This window comes from Suricata suricatta, chromosome X (genome assembly GCF_006229205.1).
Source record: "Suricata suricatta isolate VVHF042 chromosome X, meerkat_22Aug2017_6uvM2_HiC, whole genome shotgun sequence".
NCBI lineage: Eukaryota > Metazoa > Chordata > Mammalia > Carnivora > Herpestidae > Suricata > Suricata suricatta.
Genome location: NC_043717.1, coordinates 96,782,593 through 96,801,481, shown reverse-complemented (window position 1 = coordinate 96,801,481; position 18,889 = coordinate 96,782,593). Strand labels below are relative to the sequence as shown.

Sequence of the window (18,889 nt, the reverse complement as noted above, 5' to 3'; positions counted from 1 at the left end):
TTTGGTCATGATCTCACTGTTTGTGGGTTTGAGCCCCACATGGGGTTCCCACTGACAGTGCAGAGCCTGCCTGGGATTCTCTCTCTCCCTCCCTCTTCCTTAAAACAAAACAAACAAACAAACAAACAAAAACTCACACCAGTGAGCCAATCCTTAATCCCTTACTGATGTTAATACCAGAATTTCGTCCTGAGGAATATGTCTGATGAAGCTGGAATTAGAAATACACACAAGGTTTAAAACAGAGACATCAAGGCCAATGGCAGATATACTTACCCCAACCAACTAGGCAAAATTTAAGGATATAATTGGGAACGTAGATGTTGAAGACTCGGACCAGAGAGACATACATGTGGACCCCCTCCAGACCCATCCAAGTCAAAGAAACGAGCAGGAAGTAATGGAGCACCACTGCAGCTGTGATACACAGTCCCGCCTTCTGAAATGATGCAGACCAGGAATTGACCAGAAACGCCAGGTTCAGCATCAGTAGTGCTGTGCACAGATTGATCAGGATTTTGGAAGGATGATCTTTTCGAAGGTTGCTAAAAGAAAAGTCACAGTGTTTAGTTAGTCAGGGTCTCTGGTTTTAATGACCTTCGCTAACAGGAATATTACTAATCCCTCCCTGCTAAGCAGCCCCCTTTTCTTTCTTTCTTTATTTCTTTTTTTGTTTGTTTCTTTCTTTTCTTTGTCTTTTTCTCTTGGGGACAAGGAAGGCAGGAGTTTCTGAAATATTACCATTCTATCCTCACTCCTTTAGCAGACTACAGGCTTGATCTCCTTGTTATTTCTTGTGTTGTTGATTTTAGCCACGCTGACAGGTGTGAGGTCGCATCTCACCGTAGTTTTCATTTGCATTTCCCTGATGATGAGTGACATTGAGCATCCTTTTGTGTGTCTGTTGGCCATCTGAATGACTTCCTTTGAGAAATGTTTGATCATGTCTTCTGCCCATTTCCAATTGAATTATTTGTTTTTTTGGGGTATTCGGTTGTATCAGTTTCTTATATATATTTTAAACCATTGTATTGTAAAATTTTTTAAAGTTTATTTATTTATTTTTTAGTAATCTCTACACTCAACGTGAGGCTCTGACTCACGACCCTGAGATCAAAAGTCACACACTCTTCCAACTGAGCCAGCCAGTGCCCCAGTTTTTTTTTATATATTTTAGATACTAACTCCCTATCAGGCATGTCATTTGCAAACCTCTTCTGTAGAGGTAGAATATTTTCAAATCTCAGAAGGCTCCTTCATTCCTTCTCCCATTCAATCACACCCCCCCACCCCGTGTACATACATACAGTCAAAGTAATCAATATTTTAGTTTTTGTCCCCACAGATTTAGGTTGGCCTGTACTTAGTACTTCATGTAACTAGAACCATGTAGTATGCTCACCCTTTTTTCTGGCTTCCTTTTTGCTCAACTCTATGCCTATTAGATTTAGATATTATGTTTTATTGTGCAGAAGCAGCTCATTCTTTTTGTACTTCTGTGAAGCATCCCATTTTATGGCTATACCACGATTTATTCATCCAGTCAACTGTTAATGTACATTAGGGTTGTTTCCAATTTGGGGCCACTATGAAACTGCTGTGAACATTCTTGTGTATATCTTTTGGTGGACACATGTACTCATTTCTCTCTCATAGTGAAGTTTCTGGGTCAACAGCTAGGTGTATATTCATCTCCAGTAGGTATTGCCAAGGAATTTCCTAAAACATCTGTGCCATTTTGCATTCCCACCAGTAATGTATAAGACTTCCAGTTGAGGGGCGCTTGGGTGGCTCAGTTGGTTAAGTTTAACTCTTGATTTCAACTCAGGTCATGATTTCACAGTTTGTGGGATCGAGCCTCATGGCTCTGCACTGAGAGTGTGGAGTCTGCCTGGAATTCTCTCTTTCCCTCTCTCTCTGCCCCTTCCCGGTTTGTGCATGCTCTCTCTCTTGCTCTCTCACTCTGTCTCACCCTCTCAAAATAAATAAACATGAAAAAATACTTTAAAGAGTCCCAGTTGTTCCACAGCCTTTTTGGTACTTGCTCTTGTCAGTATTTTAATTTTAGCCATTCTGGTGGTATATAGAAATATAACTATGGTTTTAATTAACATTTCACTGATGAGTAATGATGTTGAGATCCTTGTCATATGGTTTTTAGCCATTTGAGTAAGGGTTAGGGATAGACCTGGATATCCTCTTTTGTGAGGTGCCTGCTCAAATCCTTTGCCTACTTTTAATTGCATGGTCTATCTTTTTCATTTGTAGGAGTGTGTGTGTATATATACATATATATACATACATACACATACTCATATGCATTCTGCAAAAAGTCCTTTGTCAGACATACGCATTGCAAATATCTTCTCCCAATTTGTGGTTTCCCTTTTCACCATCTTAATGATGCTTTTTGATAAAAGAAGTTCTTAAATTCAATGAGGTCCAATTTATCAACTTTTTCTTTTATGCTTAGTGTTTTTGTATTGCTTTATAAAAATTCTATTACAATCTCTGTCTCTCTCTCACTCTCTTTTTTTAGAGGAGTTCCTAGGGTTTTTTTTTTTTTTCAACTAAATAATCTAATGGATTTGACCTCTTCTTATTGTGATGAATAGGAACATTTTATGAAATTAACATGGTTCCAATGACAACAGCATCCACGAAACCAAATTAAACTTACTCAGAGCAAGACTTTATCAACTTACTGAAAAGCTATGTATGTCACCATTGCAACTCCCAGGAAAATGGAGGAGATTCCACATCCAACGTATGTTATAAGCACTAATATTCGTTCATTCACTGCATCCACTGCAGACCTGGATAAATCCTAGGAAACGCAATATGTTGTATTTTATACATTTTCCAGAGCACGTTTATGGGAAAAGACTTCCAGGGATCACTAGCAGGAGGTTCTCAGGATACAGCATCTGTGCTAAGTGCTTATAAAACCAGACTATGTGGATGGATACACATAAGACTGTATGTTGTTTGTTGAGTATGCTTAGTGCAGCTGACTGTGTACAGGTCATGGAGAGCCTCAACAGCCATCAACAGCACTGGAAGAACATTTAGTCCTTGTTTTATTGTAAGTAATATGTTCCACACTTAAAATATAACCAATGTTAATTTGGGATGCAAAGTGAATCATTATTTGAACTAAGCGTCCCAAAAACGTGACACAGAACATTGAAAAATGTTGCTTTTCCTTAGACCTTACATAGCTTTCATAAAATTCGGAGACAAAATGGGCCTTAGAGATCACACAATCCAGAAATTTCTTTCCCCGGGGACCATCGAAGACTGGAAATGGCATGCAAAATCATAGGAATATAGGTGTGCATTTTTCTGGACACCAGGTCCGCAGTTTTCCTCAGACAGTTACAGAGATTTATTAATCATAAAAGATTAAGAAGCACTGGTCCACCCTGGTAGTTCTCAACTGGAAGCAATATCCCCTTTCTCCCAGGCACATTGGCAATGTCTGGAAACATTTTTGGTTGTCACAACCAGGGAAAGTGCTACTGGCATCTAGTGGGCAGAGGTCAGGGATGGTGTTAAAAATCCTACAATGCAGAGAAAAGTCCCCACAACCAAGAATTATTTGGTTCAGAATATCAATAGTGCCAAGGATAAGAAATTTTGGTCTACTCCCACCTTTCCCATTTCAGAAGACAAATCTAAGGTCCAAACATGTGAACCAACTTGATCAAGATCAGATAGGTAGTCAGTTACAGAGCTGGGATGTGAGCCTGGTCTTTTGGTCCCCACTGTAGTGTTGTAACCAATTTGGAAAGAACTAAACATAATTCTTACAATTCAGTACGTATCAATGGAGCACCTCTCCTTTGTTAAATAAGCATGGTTAAAGGAGAAAAGAAATATAAACTAGACACTAGGACCTCAAGAAGCTTACATTAGTAGGAGAAACAACTCGCACACAACACATTCAGATAACTACTCAGAAAGGGGTAGAGGAGAAGGAACACATTTGAGAGCCATTATTTTCCGTTCTTTTTTTTTTTTTTAAGTAAACTCTATGCCCAACGTGGGGCTCAAACTCCCAACCCCAGGATCAAGAGTGGCATGCTCTTCCAACCGAGCCAGCCAGGCACCTCTTTGCGAGCCATTTTGAAGGGACCTCAGCAAGTCCTGGTGTTAGAGAGGGCCATAGGGAACTAAGGAGATTTAAGAGTTAACTAACTAATGATGATTTTGAGACTCTAAGCCTGAATATGCAATGTGATCAGACAGCTCTTGTTTGGTTCAGTACCACAAGTATTAAAAAAAAAATAGACCTTTCCTACACTGCAGTCTGACAATTAAAAGTTTTAATGATGATGCCCTTTGACCCAGCAATTCTACTTCCATCAATTTATCCTAGAAAAATAGTTACACCCATGTTAGAAGATAAATGAGTAAAAATGTGTCTTACAGCATTGTTCATGATGGAGAAAAACAGCAACAACTAAAATGCCTATCTATTGGGGACTGGTTAAATTCATTGTGTTAAATCCACACAAGAGAATTCTATAAAGATATTTTGAAAATTGAAGCAGACAGGTTTGTATTTGCCTGAAAGGTGTCCTATTGTATTATTAGTGCAATAATAATTTGAATAATTTGATCCCATTTTTCTAAAATAAAAACATATATTAATATACACATAGGAAAAGATTGTGAAAGAATGTATATAAAAGTGTTAAAGGTGGTGATCTTGCGATGCCTACGTGGCTCAGTCAGTTTTTAGGCATCTTACTCTATTTCAGCTCAGGTCATGATATCACAGTCATGAGATTAAGCCCGTGTTTGGCCCCATGCTGACAGCGCAGAGCCTGCTTGGAATTCCCTCTCGCTCTCTGTGTCTCTGTATCTGTCTCTGTCTCTGTCTCTCTCTCCCTCCACCCCCATTGCCTCTCCCCCCTCTCAAAAATAAATAAATAAACTTTAAGAAAAGGTGGTGCTTCTTAAGTCAGGCAGAGAAGGATAGATACCATATGTTTGCATTCATAGGTCTAACAGGAGAGACCTGGCAGGGGACCATGGGGAGAGGAAGGGGGAAAGAGAGCTGGGGAGAGTGAGGGACACAGATCAAGGGAGACTACTGAATACTGAAAACGAACCATGGACTGAAAGGGGAGGGGGAGGGAGGGAGGGGGTGATGGTCATGGTAGGGGGCACTTGTGGGGAGAAGCACTGGGTGTTATATGGAAACCAATTTGACAATAAACTATTATATAAAAAAAAAGAAAATGTGGTGCTTTCCTGGGAGGGGGATTACAGGGACCTTTCCTGTCATGTTTGAATTTTGAGAAGCAGACATTTATTACTTTTACAAGGAGAAGAAATAAATGTTTGTTTCAATCTGCTTTACTTTGGGTGGACAAAGAGGGGGCTTTTTCCCACTTGCATGCCACTTTTCTGTCACAGTTTCCACTCATATTTCTGGTCTGTAATCTAATAAAAGTTGTCCAAATTCTATCAAAGAGTGATTAAGAGACAACTCACCATTAAGACTCCAAAATGGGTGAGGTGGTCACACTGACAGATTGTGTGATTTACGTTTGTTTCCTTTACTTTGCAGCCTGACGAATTCCATCCACCTTGCCCATCTGCAGGAGACAGAAGGGAATTTCAAAGCAATTTTTTTTTCTCAGAAATGTTTAACTTTTCATTATAGGCACCTTCCGAGAATGTGTTATAATTAGTATTCTTTGTTAAGAGAATAAGATAGACGTATAGTTGAACATTGAAATTAAATTAAGTGTAATAGGTGAAGTTGACTTTTTAGGAACTTCATGCGTGGCATACCCTCTTTGGCTCTCACTTACTGTTCTGGCGCAGAAACTTCTACAGATTACTGCTCGAGATTAGGACAAGCTCTAATCATGAACAACAGTCCTGCCACCATGCTGTAGTGACAGAGTAAGAACTGTTTTCTTAAGTAACACAAATAGGAAATAGGTAGATCTAGAAAGTTCTGAAGGACATGAGCTATGGAATATAGGCTGACATTTTGGTCTGTTCGGTGGCCCCAGAATAGACATCTCAAACAATCAGTTCAAGCCAGATCATGGTCTGTCGCTCCTTAGGGCCAATTAGAGAGCTCTGGTTTACTTGGCACTTCCCTAGTTTCTCACTACTAAGCTCATGTAGGGTTTTAACCAACCCTCACACCTCCATAACCTGTAGGTCTCAGATACTAGACCAGATCTAGAGTAAGACCTCCAGTGTAGCACTAGACCCAAGAGATTATCATAAAATAGGCAGCTAAGGGTCATTAAAATGTGTCTATCCAGAATAACTCCATAGATTCTAGAGGTTCTGGATCCATGGACAGAGGGTGGGGGGCAAAGGGTGACCTTGGAGAAGTCTGGCAACTGGCACTAATGAGCATGCAGACTAACTTACTGAGGCTGTTGGGGTCAAGGTTCATCATTTTACAAGAATCTTATCGTGGGAGACTTGGAGAAGACCAGGAAAGGACATGCCATCTCTGTGGTAGGAAAAGATTGGTAGTCCTACATCCCGAGGAGTCAAATGGGAGGAGGACATCCTTTTTCTCCCGGAATTTCAAGGGAAAAGTTCCTAGGCAGAGGGGCACATTGTCATTCCTGGAATTCCAGGAAAATGGATTCTGGGTGGGAATACTTGGAGATTTGGTGATATCCCTGGTGATTCCAATGCAGAGGGCAAGCCTAAGAGGAGCCCCTTTTGCAATCCGCATGACCAACTCCTCTTACTGTCCCCAATGAGGCATACCCAGCCAAGCAGGAAGGACCTTTTGAGACCAACCAGGAAGTCTTATCCCTTCAATGAAAATATAAAAAGATTGGGGCCCCAAGAGACCCAATAGACTGCCCAAGGTCACACAGTCAGTCTAGAAGAGATGAGGGGAGAAAAGAAATAGTAGATGTTGCAAATCTCCATGGAAAATCACAGATGAAAAGCTAGGTGTTCATTTCTCAAGTTGTTTCAAACAGCTCAATGCTACTCTGCACTAGGTCTTCCAATTTTCCTTATTCCTGAGCTGCATGATTTTTCTAATCCCAAATAAGTCTCTTATCAAAAAGAAAGGGCTTTTTTTTAAACCTCCCATGCCCTAACTAGATATAAAACTCATAGTCATATCTTCATCAGTCAGAGTTCTCTGTAGGGTCTGGTGAGGCAGTGCAGCTCCCTCTCATCCAACTGCCAACTAGGAAAATGGTCAGGGGCAAAGTCTCATTGAGAGCTGAAGACAAAGCTTGCTAAGAAAAATACATATTGTCAGGGCGCCTGAGTGGCTCAGTCAGTTAAGTGTCTGGCTTCGGCTCAGGTCATGATCTCATGGTTCGTGGGTTTGAGCCCTGCGTCAGGCTCTGTGCTGACAGCTAGCTCTCTGACCCTTCCCTCTCTCTCTGTCTCTCAAAAATAAAGAAAAAAAAGAAAAGAAAATACTTACTGTGACTTGCAAAGTCCCAAAAGGCACAGTGAACTTGATCATAATTCTAGAAAAAAGACAAATCAGAGGTAAACACCTTTCCTTGTGATATCTACCACACAATGACAACCATATACAACTGCTCTGTTCTCCATGTTTTTTCAAACAATAGAGACACACATACTTGGACCCTTTGCAAGTTGGTTTTAAGACTAACCCCCGGTGACTTGGGGTTGACAAGTTAGAAAACAACATGTTACTGCATGATGGTCTGGTATGTGTCCTTTAAAATACTTGGTAAATAGGAGCAATAGGAGCTTCTTCCAGATGTGCATCTGCCCTTATTTCATGGACTTTTCTCACAGCATAGCTCCCAAAGCCAGTCTTTGCTCCCACCATAAAGGAAGAAAAAGATACTGTCTCCTGCCTCCAAGCTGAAGAAGACATCAACCCCTCAACAGTTGCTAGAGGGAGAAAAAGAGCAGCAAGGAGATGAACTGATGAAGTACAAAATGAAATAGACACACTTCTGAACAAGCCAGTGAGGAGATTTTGAAAGTACAACAGGAATATAACAAATTCTGCCAACCATTGTTTCAGAAGAGGTTGGAATTGATCACCAAAATCCTAAATTTGGGGGATAATGGCATCTGTCAACCATCCACAGTGTCTGCACTGCTTGGGGAGGAGGGTGAAGAGATCCTACATTATTTTATAAAAAAAATTTTAAGTAGGCCTCATGCCCAGCATGGGGCTTGAACTCACAATCCAGAGATCAAGACCAGTGCTGAGATCAGAGTTGGATGCTTACCTGCCTGAGCCACCCTGGCACCCCAGAAGACATGCTGCGTTATCTGACAAGAGTTGAAGTAACAGAATTTGAAGATATTAAATCAGGTTATAGATTAGATTTTTACTGTGATGAAAACCCTTACTTCAAAAATAAAGTTCTTTCCACAGAATTTCATCTGAACAAGAATGATGATCCATATTCCAAGGCCACTGAAATCAAATGGAAATTCAGAAAGGATCTGACAAAACATTCAAGTCAAACACAGAATAGAGCCAGTAGGAAGCAACAGCATGAGGAATCAGAAAGTTTCTTCACCTGGTTTACTGACCATTCTGACATAGATGCAGATGAGTTTGGAGGGGCCATCAAAGATGATATTTGGCCAAATCTGTGACAGCACTGTTTGGTTCCCGATATGGATGATGAAGGAGGAGGAGGAGAGGAAGATGATGATGAAAAAGAAGAAGGACTGGAAGATATTGATGAAGGAGGGGAGGATGAAGTTGAGGAAGATGAAGATGACAATGAAGGGAAGGAAGGAGAGGAGGAGGAAGAAGGAAAAGCTGACTAATGGAACAAGGATGGATTCCAACCTTGCTTCTGAAATTTCCTCCAGTCCCTGGAAGAAAGTTGCAGTCTTTTTCCCCCCTCCTCTTGTGCTCATTTGCCCCGTTTCTTGAAGTCTCTTTTCTCCCCTTTTGTATCATGGTTCTCAACTTATTTTGGGGGGAAATCCCTTGAGCATAATACTGTGGGAAAATAATCTCTAGCCCTTTTTGTTCCAAATTAAATTTTATCCCTTCCCATCTCAACAAAGACTTGATGAAGTCAACACCACCATGCTCTGTGGGAAAATAGAAAAATTTTCTGCCTCCCTAGCTCCACTGGAGACTGGAGGGTGCTAGGCCTCTGTGTAGGAGGACATATAATTCTAGCTTTCCCCTTCCTTTCTCTGTATATTGGGCTCAGAGATAAGAGTGTTCCTATGTGAATATGAACAGTTAGCATTTACCAACATGTACCTGTCCACTTTCTCGTGTTTAAAAAAAAAAAACTTTAAAAAGTGGGGTTATAGAAGGTCAGCAAGGGTGCCTGGCTGGCTCAGTCAGTTAAGCGTCTGACTCTTGATTTCGGCGGAGATTGTGATCTCGTGGCTCATGAGATCAAGCCCCACGTCAAGCTCTGCACCAACAGCACAGAGCCTTCTTGGGACTTTCTCTTTCTCTCCCTCTCTCTCTCTGCCCCTTCCCTGCTCATGTTCTCTCTCTCTCAAAATGAAGAAATAAACATTTTTTTTAAATATAGAAGGTCAGCAAAGGGTTAGTTTGAGACATCCAGGTGGGTTATGTGGGCATTCTGACATCATGGCTTGTCCTCTGGCATGTTCACTTGTGATGTTTAACAGACATCCTTGCGATTGAAGATGATACTTTTATAAAATAAAATTCTCTCCTAATGATGACTTGAGCCCTGCCATTTGATGGGAGAATCAGGAGAACCTGTAAGATCATATTTGGAATTGACATTTGTTATTACAATTTTCGTCCTGTTTATTTTTAAATTTTCTTTTTGTTTCACTGGAAAGGAAAGATGATGCTTTGTCACAGTAAAACGAAACATGTGTACACACACACTCACACACACACACACACACGATATTTGGAAACATAGGAATTTGCCACAGCCCAGGAGGAGGCTGTGGATGGTCAGTGCAGGTCTGATGTGGGCTAAGTGTTCCACGTGGAACTTTGGGATTTGGAGCTCACAGCTGAGATCAAGCCTTATGGATACAAAGTTGAGCTGCATGCTCATTAGGCCTTGTGAGCATTCCTGGGGCCTCACCAGCTCCTACAGTGTCCAGGGAACTAGAGACAATGAGAAATTGGTTATTGGTGGCTGCTTGGGGGGCCGGGGCTCCTGCTGGAATGGAGTGATCTTACCCATCTAACATGGTCCATTTGCTATCTGTTTTTTACTACTTCCTTCTCCCACTCTTCCTTCTTTCCCTCTAGAATTCAGACCTGTGAAAAAATATGCTGTACCATATGGTCTTCTAGATTGGGAATAAAGGAAACTATTAAGACTTCACACTGGACATACATTAACCTCAAAGAATGGAGTAGTAGTTCATTCTTATACTACAGCTAAATTTGATCATTTAGTAATATATGCTGTATGTTAAGCCATATGACTATGGCTTTAATTCTTTGGTGATAATTAATACATATTTTAATGCTCTCTGTGGCAATTCAAAAGGATAAAAATGTTCAATTACTTTAAGTTGCTTGCCTCACTCAAAAACAAATGGAATTAAATATCATGTAGTGTGACGGACAACTAAAAGATCCACCTGCCCTAGTCAGTTCTCTCTGCCAATCTGTCATCGTGCTAGAAGCACACCATTAGTTAGTTATCCCCGGAAGCTATGGAATTATTTCTAGAAGGCCCCAATTACAACACATCTCTACAATCTGGAATGAGACGGTCTTCTTTAAGTCTTAGAATCACATCTGTTACGGGGCGCCTGGGTGGCTCAGTCGGTTAGGCGTCTGACTTCGGCTCAGGTCATGCTCTCACGGTTTGTGGGTTCAAGCCCCATGTCAGGCTCTGTGCTGACAGCTCAGAGCCTGGAGCCTGCTCAGATTCTGCGTCTCCCCATCTCCCTGCCTTTCTTATGCTCATTCTCTGTTTGTGTCTCTCAATAACAAATAAATGTTTAAAAAAAAAAGAATCACATCTGTTAAGTAGCCAATTATGTTTAACAAGAAATTCATGGAGGGGTTCTGAGGGCTTTGTATCCCGAGATGAAAATGGGTATGTTACCTTACCTGGTTTCCTCCAACATGCTGCAGAGTAATAACCACTGGATCAGCCAAGTTTTGAATGGATGTATCTGAAATGCTGGCACTCACAACAAAGGTGGTTAATGCTTTAGTGACATTTTTGGCCTGTAAGTGAAACATATAAGGGAAGAGTTCAGGTCCTGAATTTCCAATTTCTTGCATGTTAATCAACTCACAATTACTAATGCATGGCACTAGGTACAGACATATAGAATATGGATTTACAAGCTGAGAGGAAATTTTTATTTTTCTTCATTTTTAATTTTTTTTAGATTTTGTTCATTGTTTAAGTAAAGTCTGCACCCAACATTGGGCTTGAACTCACGACCCCAAGACCAAGAGTTGCCACTCTACTGACTGAGCAGGCAGGGTGCCCCTGAGAAGAAGTTTTTAGAGGTCCTTTAGCTCATCTCCTGTCTTCACATAAGTTCTCAATTTTACCCAGCCAGAACAATGCACTAATCCCAGCCATACATCCAAATATCTATCCAAAAAGCATTGGCCTTGTTAGTACTTTGATGTTATCTGCTACTTAGTACCGCACTAGCAACAAAGTGAAACTATTCCTTACTTTGATAACTCTCTGAACCCTGACACTTCACAGCATATCTTAGTTCTAACCCCTAACCATCCTTACCTACTTCTAAGGGGCCCCTCCTCATACAACACATGCATTCATCATGGGTTAGTATAAGCCGCCCCCTGTTTCATCCTCACAGAGGTTGGAAGGATGTTGATTAGCATCCAGCTTGAAATAAGTTCCTGAGGAGGGTCATCTTCTCCCTAAGGGACCATGAACTCTGAGGCCAGAGCATAGTCATTTTGTGTCCTCATGTCCCTTGCATGGCTTGACATGGCGAGTATTTTGTCTTGCACCCAAAATGAGGCAGTTACTTTGTTAAGTGCTTTCCATATATGCTATCTTAAATCCTTACTGAAACAATATAGGCATTTTTCAGATAAACTGAGGGTAGTGGAGGCTCAAGGATTTGGACAAAGATCACATAGCTAGGGAATTATAGGGGAGGGAGGCTTAATAAATGTTGGTTTGAAGGAAATAAAGTAGAATGTAGCTGTTGAGATGTGCAGCTTGCTCATTCACAGGTCCAACGTGCCACAGGCCACGGCATCGGAAGGCAAGGCAGCTGGGAAACTGCCTCTTCTGGGCCATATGTGAAATGATGAGAGATGGGGCAGGTATGAGACAGGAGGGACAAGAAGAAAGTCCCCTGAGGACTTGGCAAGAAAGCCTAGAGGAGGTGAGCTCAGATCATATCCCTTGGAGACCCTGCTGGGGCACTTTCAGAGGATGCCACATACTCCTATTTCTGAACCCTGAAGCCACTGAGAACTGGGTAATCGTGAATACAGCGTGGGGCTCTGCTTGGAAGCTACTCATTTCGTGTTCCTGACCAGCTGTGTTCATCCACATCCAGCCTAGTGGTTCAATGCTCCCTTCACAGAGGAATTCCCCCGGGGTAGCCTGAGGTAGAGGAGGATCCACAGCACAATATGGCGGCAAAGGCCCTGGCTGACAGTCAAAGGACCAAGTGCTAGCCCAAGCCCTCTTGTTTCTTGAACGTGTCTTCCCCTCTCTGTTATGCTGATAACAGGCAGAAAAGTGGACCAGGTGATATCTAAAAACCCTCTCAATTTAGTCTAAGACATACAGGTTTCTGGAGTGGAAATGCCAAAAGAGGGGAAACTCACAGAGACACAGGACTTCATTAACCTGTCCTGGCATTTTATTTTCCCTTCCTACAAAATGGCGGCCGTGTGGGAAAAGGAGCTAAATCATTTCTTACTCTTCCACTCATCAGTTCTAGGCTCAAGTTTCACCTGTTTCTCTTCTGAACCCTTTAGAGAAGTTGTTCCCTCTGCCCCAAACACTCCCTCATCCTTCTCCCTGCCCACTTTCATCTCCTAGCTTCTACTCTACCTCGGGTTTCAGCCAACACCTCTCTAGGCCTTTCTTGATCTCCCGGGCAAGGGTAGGTGTCCTTTTCTATGCTCCCAGAACCCCTGTGTCATATTGTAGTTGCCTAATGCTCTGTCCTTCTCCTAAAAGATGTTAGAGGGAGTGACGTCAAAGCAAAGCTGTGAGATTTGGGACTTCGGGGAAAGGGAGCTAAAGACGGCATCTCTTCTAAGTACACCCCCCCCCCACAACAATCAGTGGCTCAGGCCCCTGGCTTGGGTCATCCCCTTCAAAGTTAGAATCCTTAGGTTTCTGTTCTCCCATCAGACTGTAAGTTCCATGAGGGCAGGCACCACGCCTCTCTTGCTCATGGTTGTATCCCCAGCATCCAGCACCACACAAGACACACAGCATTATTGTCTTGTTTACTTATGAGAATTTGATAAATATTTGCTGACTGAATAATAATTGTGTGATCAGATGAATACATTGTATCACCTCTAGCAGGTCCCTCCCCCTCTTTGAATCTCAATATCCTCATTGGTAAAATGAGATGGGACCCTCTGAGTTACAAGGGCCCTTTCAGGTGTGAAAGTGATGGCAGGCTACTTCTAAGTCTTTATCTGGCACTATAATGTCTGTAGGCTAATTTTGTCAAAGATCTTTAATCCCCTTCGATGGAAGGTATTAGTGAATAAAAATTACTTATTAGGTGTGAAATCTATGCGAAATAAATATATTTTCTTTTCTACAAGACAAACACAGCCCTCTACAGAAAGGAGAGAAATTAAGACAAAAATAGTGGCATGTCAAGTGATACAGGGAAATTTCAAGCTTACCGAAAGGGTCAGAGTGCTGTGAACCGCATTCTTAACTTTGATTAAAGTTTTTGTTCATGAACTCTTTTGTCCCAGGTCTAACCAATTTTTTTCCACTTAAAAAGAAGACGTAAATAAATATGTATCTATTGAAAACATGTTGCGTACCTAGGCCTGTGCTGGGATCCATGAAAATAAAACATGTCTGACCCACGACATATGCCACATTCTACATAGGAAACCAGATAAGAAACTGGGTGGAAGTGTAAGACAGGAATGTAAGCAGTGGGTGAGGAGGAAAGGAGGGGCTCATGAACACCAGGCAGGCTCTCTGGGTGGGATTTGAGCTAAACCCACAGGAACAAATAGAATTTAGATGGAAAGAAAGGGGTGCCACTAGAGAATTCCAAGAGGACAGAACACCCTACAGATGTAGCTAAAGACAATGTGTTATATTTGAGTTGGTATGTGGTATGAGTGTGTGGTATACTTAATTTGGCCCAGTACAATCTCCCTGCAATAACTCTGGGAATATTTGACCATTATAAATTCATTCCTTTGGATAGCCTCCCTAGGAAATGAAAACATACTTGATTGTTAACGTATGGATCTCTTAAATACTTGAACGTTGGAGTCAGACAGCCTTGATTTGATTACTACTTATGCCACTTCCTAGCTGTGTGACCTTGAGCAAAATCACTTAGCCTCTTTGTTTTAGTCTGTCCAAGCTGTTAGAACAAAATATCAGACTGAGTGGCTTGTAAATACCAGAAACTTGTCACAGCTGTCGAGATTGGAAGTCCAAGATCAGGGTGCCTACATGGTCAAGTTCTGCTGAAGGCTTGCTTTCTGGTTACTAGATGGCATCTTCTTGCTGGTCCTCACATCGTGGGAGGGTCAAACAGGCTCTCTGGAGCCTCTTGCATAAGATCACTGATCCCATTGTGACAGCTGCAGCTTCATGACGTCGTCCCCTCCCAAAGGCTCCACCTCCTAATACCATCATCTCGGGGTTAGGGTGTGAATGCATGAATTCTGGGGGACACAGCATTCAGATCATAGCACCCTTTGGCTCAAGGTATCTCATAAGTAAATGAAATCATAAAGTGTGAACACTAACAGTTAATAGTGATCATCAACTATTTCATGCCAGCTCCAGGTGCTGTCTTCCCAACAGCGAGATGGGACGGAGTGGGCCAAACAAATGAACTGGTTATTAGACTGAGCCCCCAAATAGGCAAATAATAATAGCAACGCAGTCACACAGGGCTCCTTACGTGTTAGGCAATGTTCTAAGCACCTTATATGTACTAACTCCTTTGATCCTTCGACAGCCCAGTGACGTACTATTATCCTGTACTATGTAGGAGGAAACTAAGGCCCAGGGAGGCTGAGTAACCCTCCCAAGGTCACGTAGGTAGACTGTGGCATAAGCTGGCTTTAAAGTTGTCCAGTCCAGCCCCAGCATCTGTGCGCATCACCACCACATCATACTGCCTCTCTGTTTAAATGGCGGGTGGAACAGGAGCCCTCAGAGAAGGTTCTGTGGAGGGGGTGGGAAGGAGCAAAAAAAATGCCTGGAGACAAGCGTCCTGGGGAGATTCAGGGGGCAGCATTTCAGCAGGAGAACTGGCTGTTCTTTTCTGATTGGAAAACATCTTGAGGCTTCTGCTTGGTTACCATGTAATCCTTAAGGTTCCTTCTAAAGCTGAGAGGCTGTGAAAATTAAACGCTGTGGAACATCATTAAAGAAGATGTGGATTCATTTTGAGGGTCATGGCTTATGCCAGGAGAGTCACAGAACAAATCAGAGAGGATATCCTAAAATAAACAGAACATCATGAAAATATAAAGAGTTCATAATTACAGTGAGTCATGGTACGCCACCTTTTGACAGTTACCAGAGAGAAGAACTTACCTTAAAGAGTGAAGTTTGGCCAAAAAAGTTAAACAATATGGTGTGTAAGTTGCTAAGCGGAATTCTCTCCTTCAGTGATTTAGGCAGATATATGGAAGCCAAAATCCTTCCCAGAGGGACTTCACTCAGATAAATCTGCCAAGACAAGCCGGAAATGGAAACTGGAGTCATCACCCAGCAGCCTGAAGCCCTCCCGACCTCCCACCCCTGCCATAGCCACAACCCCAGAGCATCACTCTGTAAGGCTGAAGGGTGGGAATGACTTCCACAAGCTATCCTTTTATGGACATACATGAGCACGTGTGTGTGCGTGTGCATGCACGCACACACACACTGTCTCTCTCAGATCACAGGGAAAGACATGACCAGGGTGCATGCACGTGCGTGCACACACACACACGCACACACACACACTTTTTCTTTCCAAACTTATCTCTGACTTTCTCTCCTTCTGATCTACTTCCACCTGGGTATGCACAGAGGTGGAAAGGGGAATGATGAATCAGGTGATTTGCCTGATTTATTTCTGAGAATCAGAAAGTCTTTGAAAGCTGGCCCCTTTTGCCCATACGGTTCTGAGAGAGGGGAAAAAAAAAAACAGAACAAAAAACTAACACAATAGTAGCATTAGGCACTTGCTCCATGTTTCACTGGGCAATGCTTTTGTTGAAAAGTAAGGCAGGGAAGTCAGGCATTAGGCCTTAGGAATTGTGCTAGAGGCTCACTGTTAGAAGAATTTGCTCATTTGATTTGGTAATAGTAGTTTACAACTACTAGACCATTTTTGAGAGTGAAAAAGGGCTTTACCAATAAACTGGGACCATAATTTGTAAACCTGGACAATCCCAGGTAAAACAGGGCATATGGGCACCCTTATATGAATTTGCTTATTTAATCCCTTCACCAGCTCTGAAACATATGTCATATTATGATACCAGGAAATGGAGGCTCAGAGAGGTTAAATGACTTGTCTAGGGTCACACAGCTAGGATGTAATTGAATGAAGATATTTGCCATTTGGGCCTACATTTTCCCTATTATCTATGCTGCCTGTCAAGGAACTATTATCCAGCTAGCTGTATCCTGGGGAAATGAGAGTTTATAATGTTTTGAAAAATTATTTGTGAACCCCAAAGCCATATGGTTCTTCTCCCAGCACAAAGAAACTCTGCTCTGACAATGAAGTACCATAGAGAAGTCATGATTTAGCTTCACCGTGTGAGCAGTTTGGTACCAAGCATGCAATTGAGGTTGGTGGATTTCTTTCTCCACCAAAGTCTCTAAAAGAAAGCCCCATATGTAGCCAAAATACATACAATGGGGAAGTCAACATCTGCCTACAGCATAGCTGAGTGGCTCGGAATGGACTCGACCCCCCCGCCCCTGCAGATAGCTATACAAAATAACCACGATGACGAGAAAGCACTGGAAAATACCCAAAAGCAGGCAGGTCCTGGACAAGAGTAGACACTCAGAAAAAAGTAACATTACAAAGCGAGTTGCCTGTTTTTACAGCTCTTCACCTGACGGCAAGGTGAGACCACTGCTTTGAAGAACACTCAAAATTCTGATAGAAAACTTGCAGTCAGAGTGGCATGAAGAATCGTAAAACAAAGTCCTGGGGTAACCACAGTCTGTCACTGGAAGGGCGGGGTGGGGGTGGGGTGAATCATGGAAAGGAGAAAGCTAGAGAGGAGGAGCCAAAATTCTGAGTATAACCTCTGTCTGGTCTCTGAACCACTAATGTCCAGGACAGACTCCAACGAAGACTACTGAAGCATAGAGAAGAACCCAGAATGTCCACTATGTAACAGTCACAGTATCCAGGACATAATCCAAAATCATCCCCCGTGTGAAGGAAGAATGAATGTGACCCATTTTTCTTTCTTTCTTTCTTTTTTTTTAAGTAGGTTCCACACTGAGTGGGGAGTCCAACATGGGGCTTAAACTCATGATTCTGAGGTCAAGACCTAAGCTGATATTAAGTGCCAGATCCTTAAATGACAGAGACACCCAGGTGTCCCAAATATCACCCATTTTTAAGTGAAAAGACAACCAATGGAGATCAACCCAGAGATGATGCAGATGTTGAGAATCAGGAGACAAGGATTTTTAAGCACTTAATATAATTATGCTCAGGCATTTAAAAGAAAATATACTTGCAATTAATGCAAAAAGAGGAAATAAAAGCAGAGAAACAAGCATAAAAATGGACAGAATGGAAATTCTAAAACCAAAAATACAATATCAAAAATGTTTTAATTGCACTGGCTGAGTTTAAGAGTAACAGGAAGATGATAGAAGTCACTGGACTTGAAGAGAAATCAGAACTTATACTACCAGAAAAATAAATAGTAAAATGATTAAAAACATGAACTCAGCCTCAGGTACCTGTTTGGCGACATCCAAAAATCCTACATACATGTAATTGGAGTCCCAAAAGAAGAGGAGAGAGAGAATGGCGAAGAAGCAAGATTTAAAGAGATAATGATGGAAATTTTCCCAAGTTTGATAGAAGACATAAATTTACAGATTCATGAATCTCATCAAACCCAAGCAGGATAAATGCAAAGAAAGACACACTTACACACATAATACCAAACTGCAAAAAAAGAAAGAAAGAAAGAAAGAAAGAAAGAAAGAAAGAAAGAAAGAAAGAAAGAAAGAAAGAAAGAAAGAAAATGTTGAAAGTAACCAGAGAAAAATGACCTTTTATACAATACATACAGAGAGACAAAAATTCAAATAATTACTGACTTCTGATCAGAAAATATGGAGTACAGAAGAGAGTAGACTATGTTTAAAGTGCTAGGTAGAAAATGCTGCCAAGGGAATCCAGAATTCTATAGTAAACAAAAGTATCCTTTAAGAATAAAGGCAAAATAAAGACATTTTCAGATACATTAAAACCAAGAAAATTCATCACCATCAGACCTATACTACAAGAAAAGCTAAGTAAATTTCTTCAAGTTGAAGGGGAATGTTACCAAATGGACCTCTGACCTTCAGGTAAGGATGAAGAGAGCATTAAAAATTATAAATATATACATAAATATGAAAGGCTATTTTTTCTCTCTATTTCATAAGACTCTTTAAAGCAACATAATTATACCATACATACAACATAATTATAACATCGTCTTGTAGAATGTCTATCTTCTTAGATATAATATATTTGA

The 18,889-nt window shown here is 41.5% G+C and overlaps 1 protein-coding gene and 1 pseudogene across 1 annotated transcript in view; one reads left to right on the top strand and one right to left on the bottom strand.

Moving 5' to 3' along the window:
• ADGRG4 (adhesion G protein-coupled receptor G4) overlaps window positions 1–18,889 on the bottom strand; it is a 98,277-nt gene that overhangs the window by 16,790 nt on the left and 62,598 nt on the right. The window contains exons 13-18 of the mRNA XM_029930531.1: window positions 15,711–15,845; window positions 11,042–11,161; window positions 7,442–7,487; window positions 5,506–5,609; window positions 2,706–2,827; window positions 277–545 (exon numbers count right to left, since the gene is read on the bottom strand). Of these exons, the coding sequence (XP_029786391.1) occupies window positions 277–545; window positions 2,706–2,827; window positions 5,506–5,609; window positions 7,442–7,487; window positions 11,042–11,161; window positions 15,711–15,845 (796 nt within the window). The remainder of the gene's footprint in view (window positions 1–276; window positions 546–2,705; window positions 2,828–5,505; window positions 5,610–7,441; window positions 7,488–11,041; window positions 11,162–15,710; window positions 15,846–18,889) is intronic.
• LOC115284282 lies at window positions 7,687–8,784 on the top strand (annotated as a pseudogene).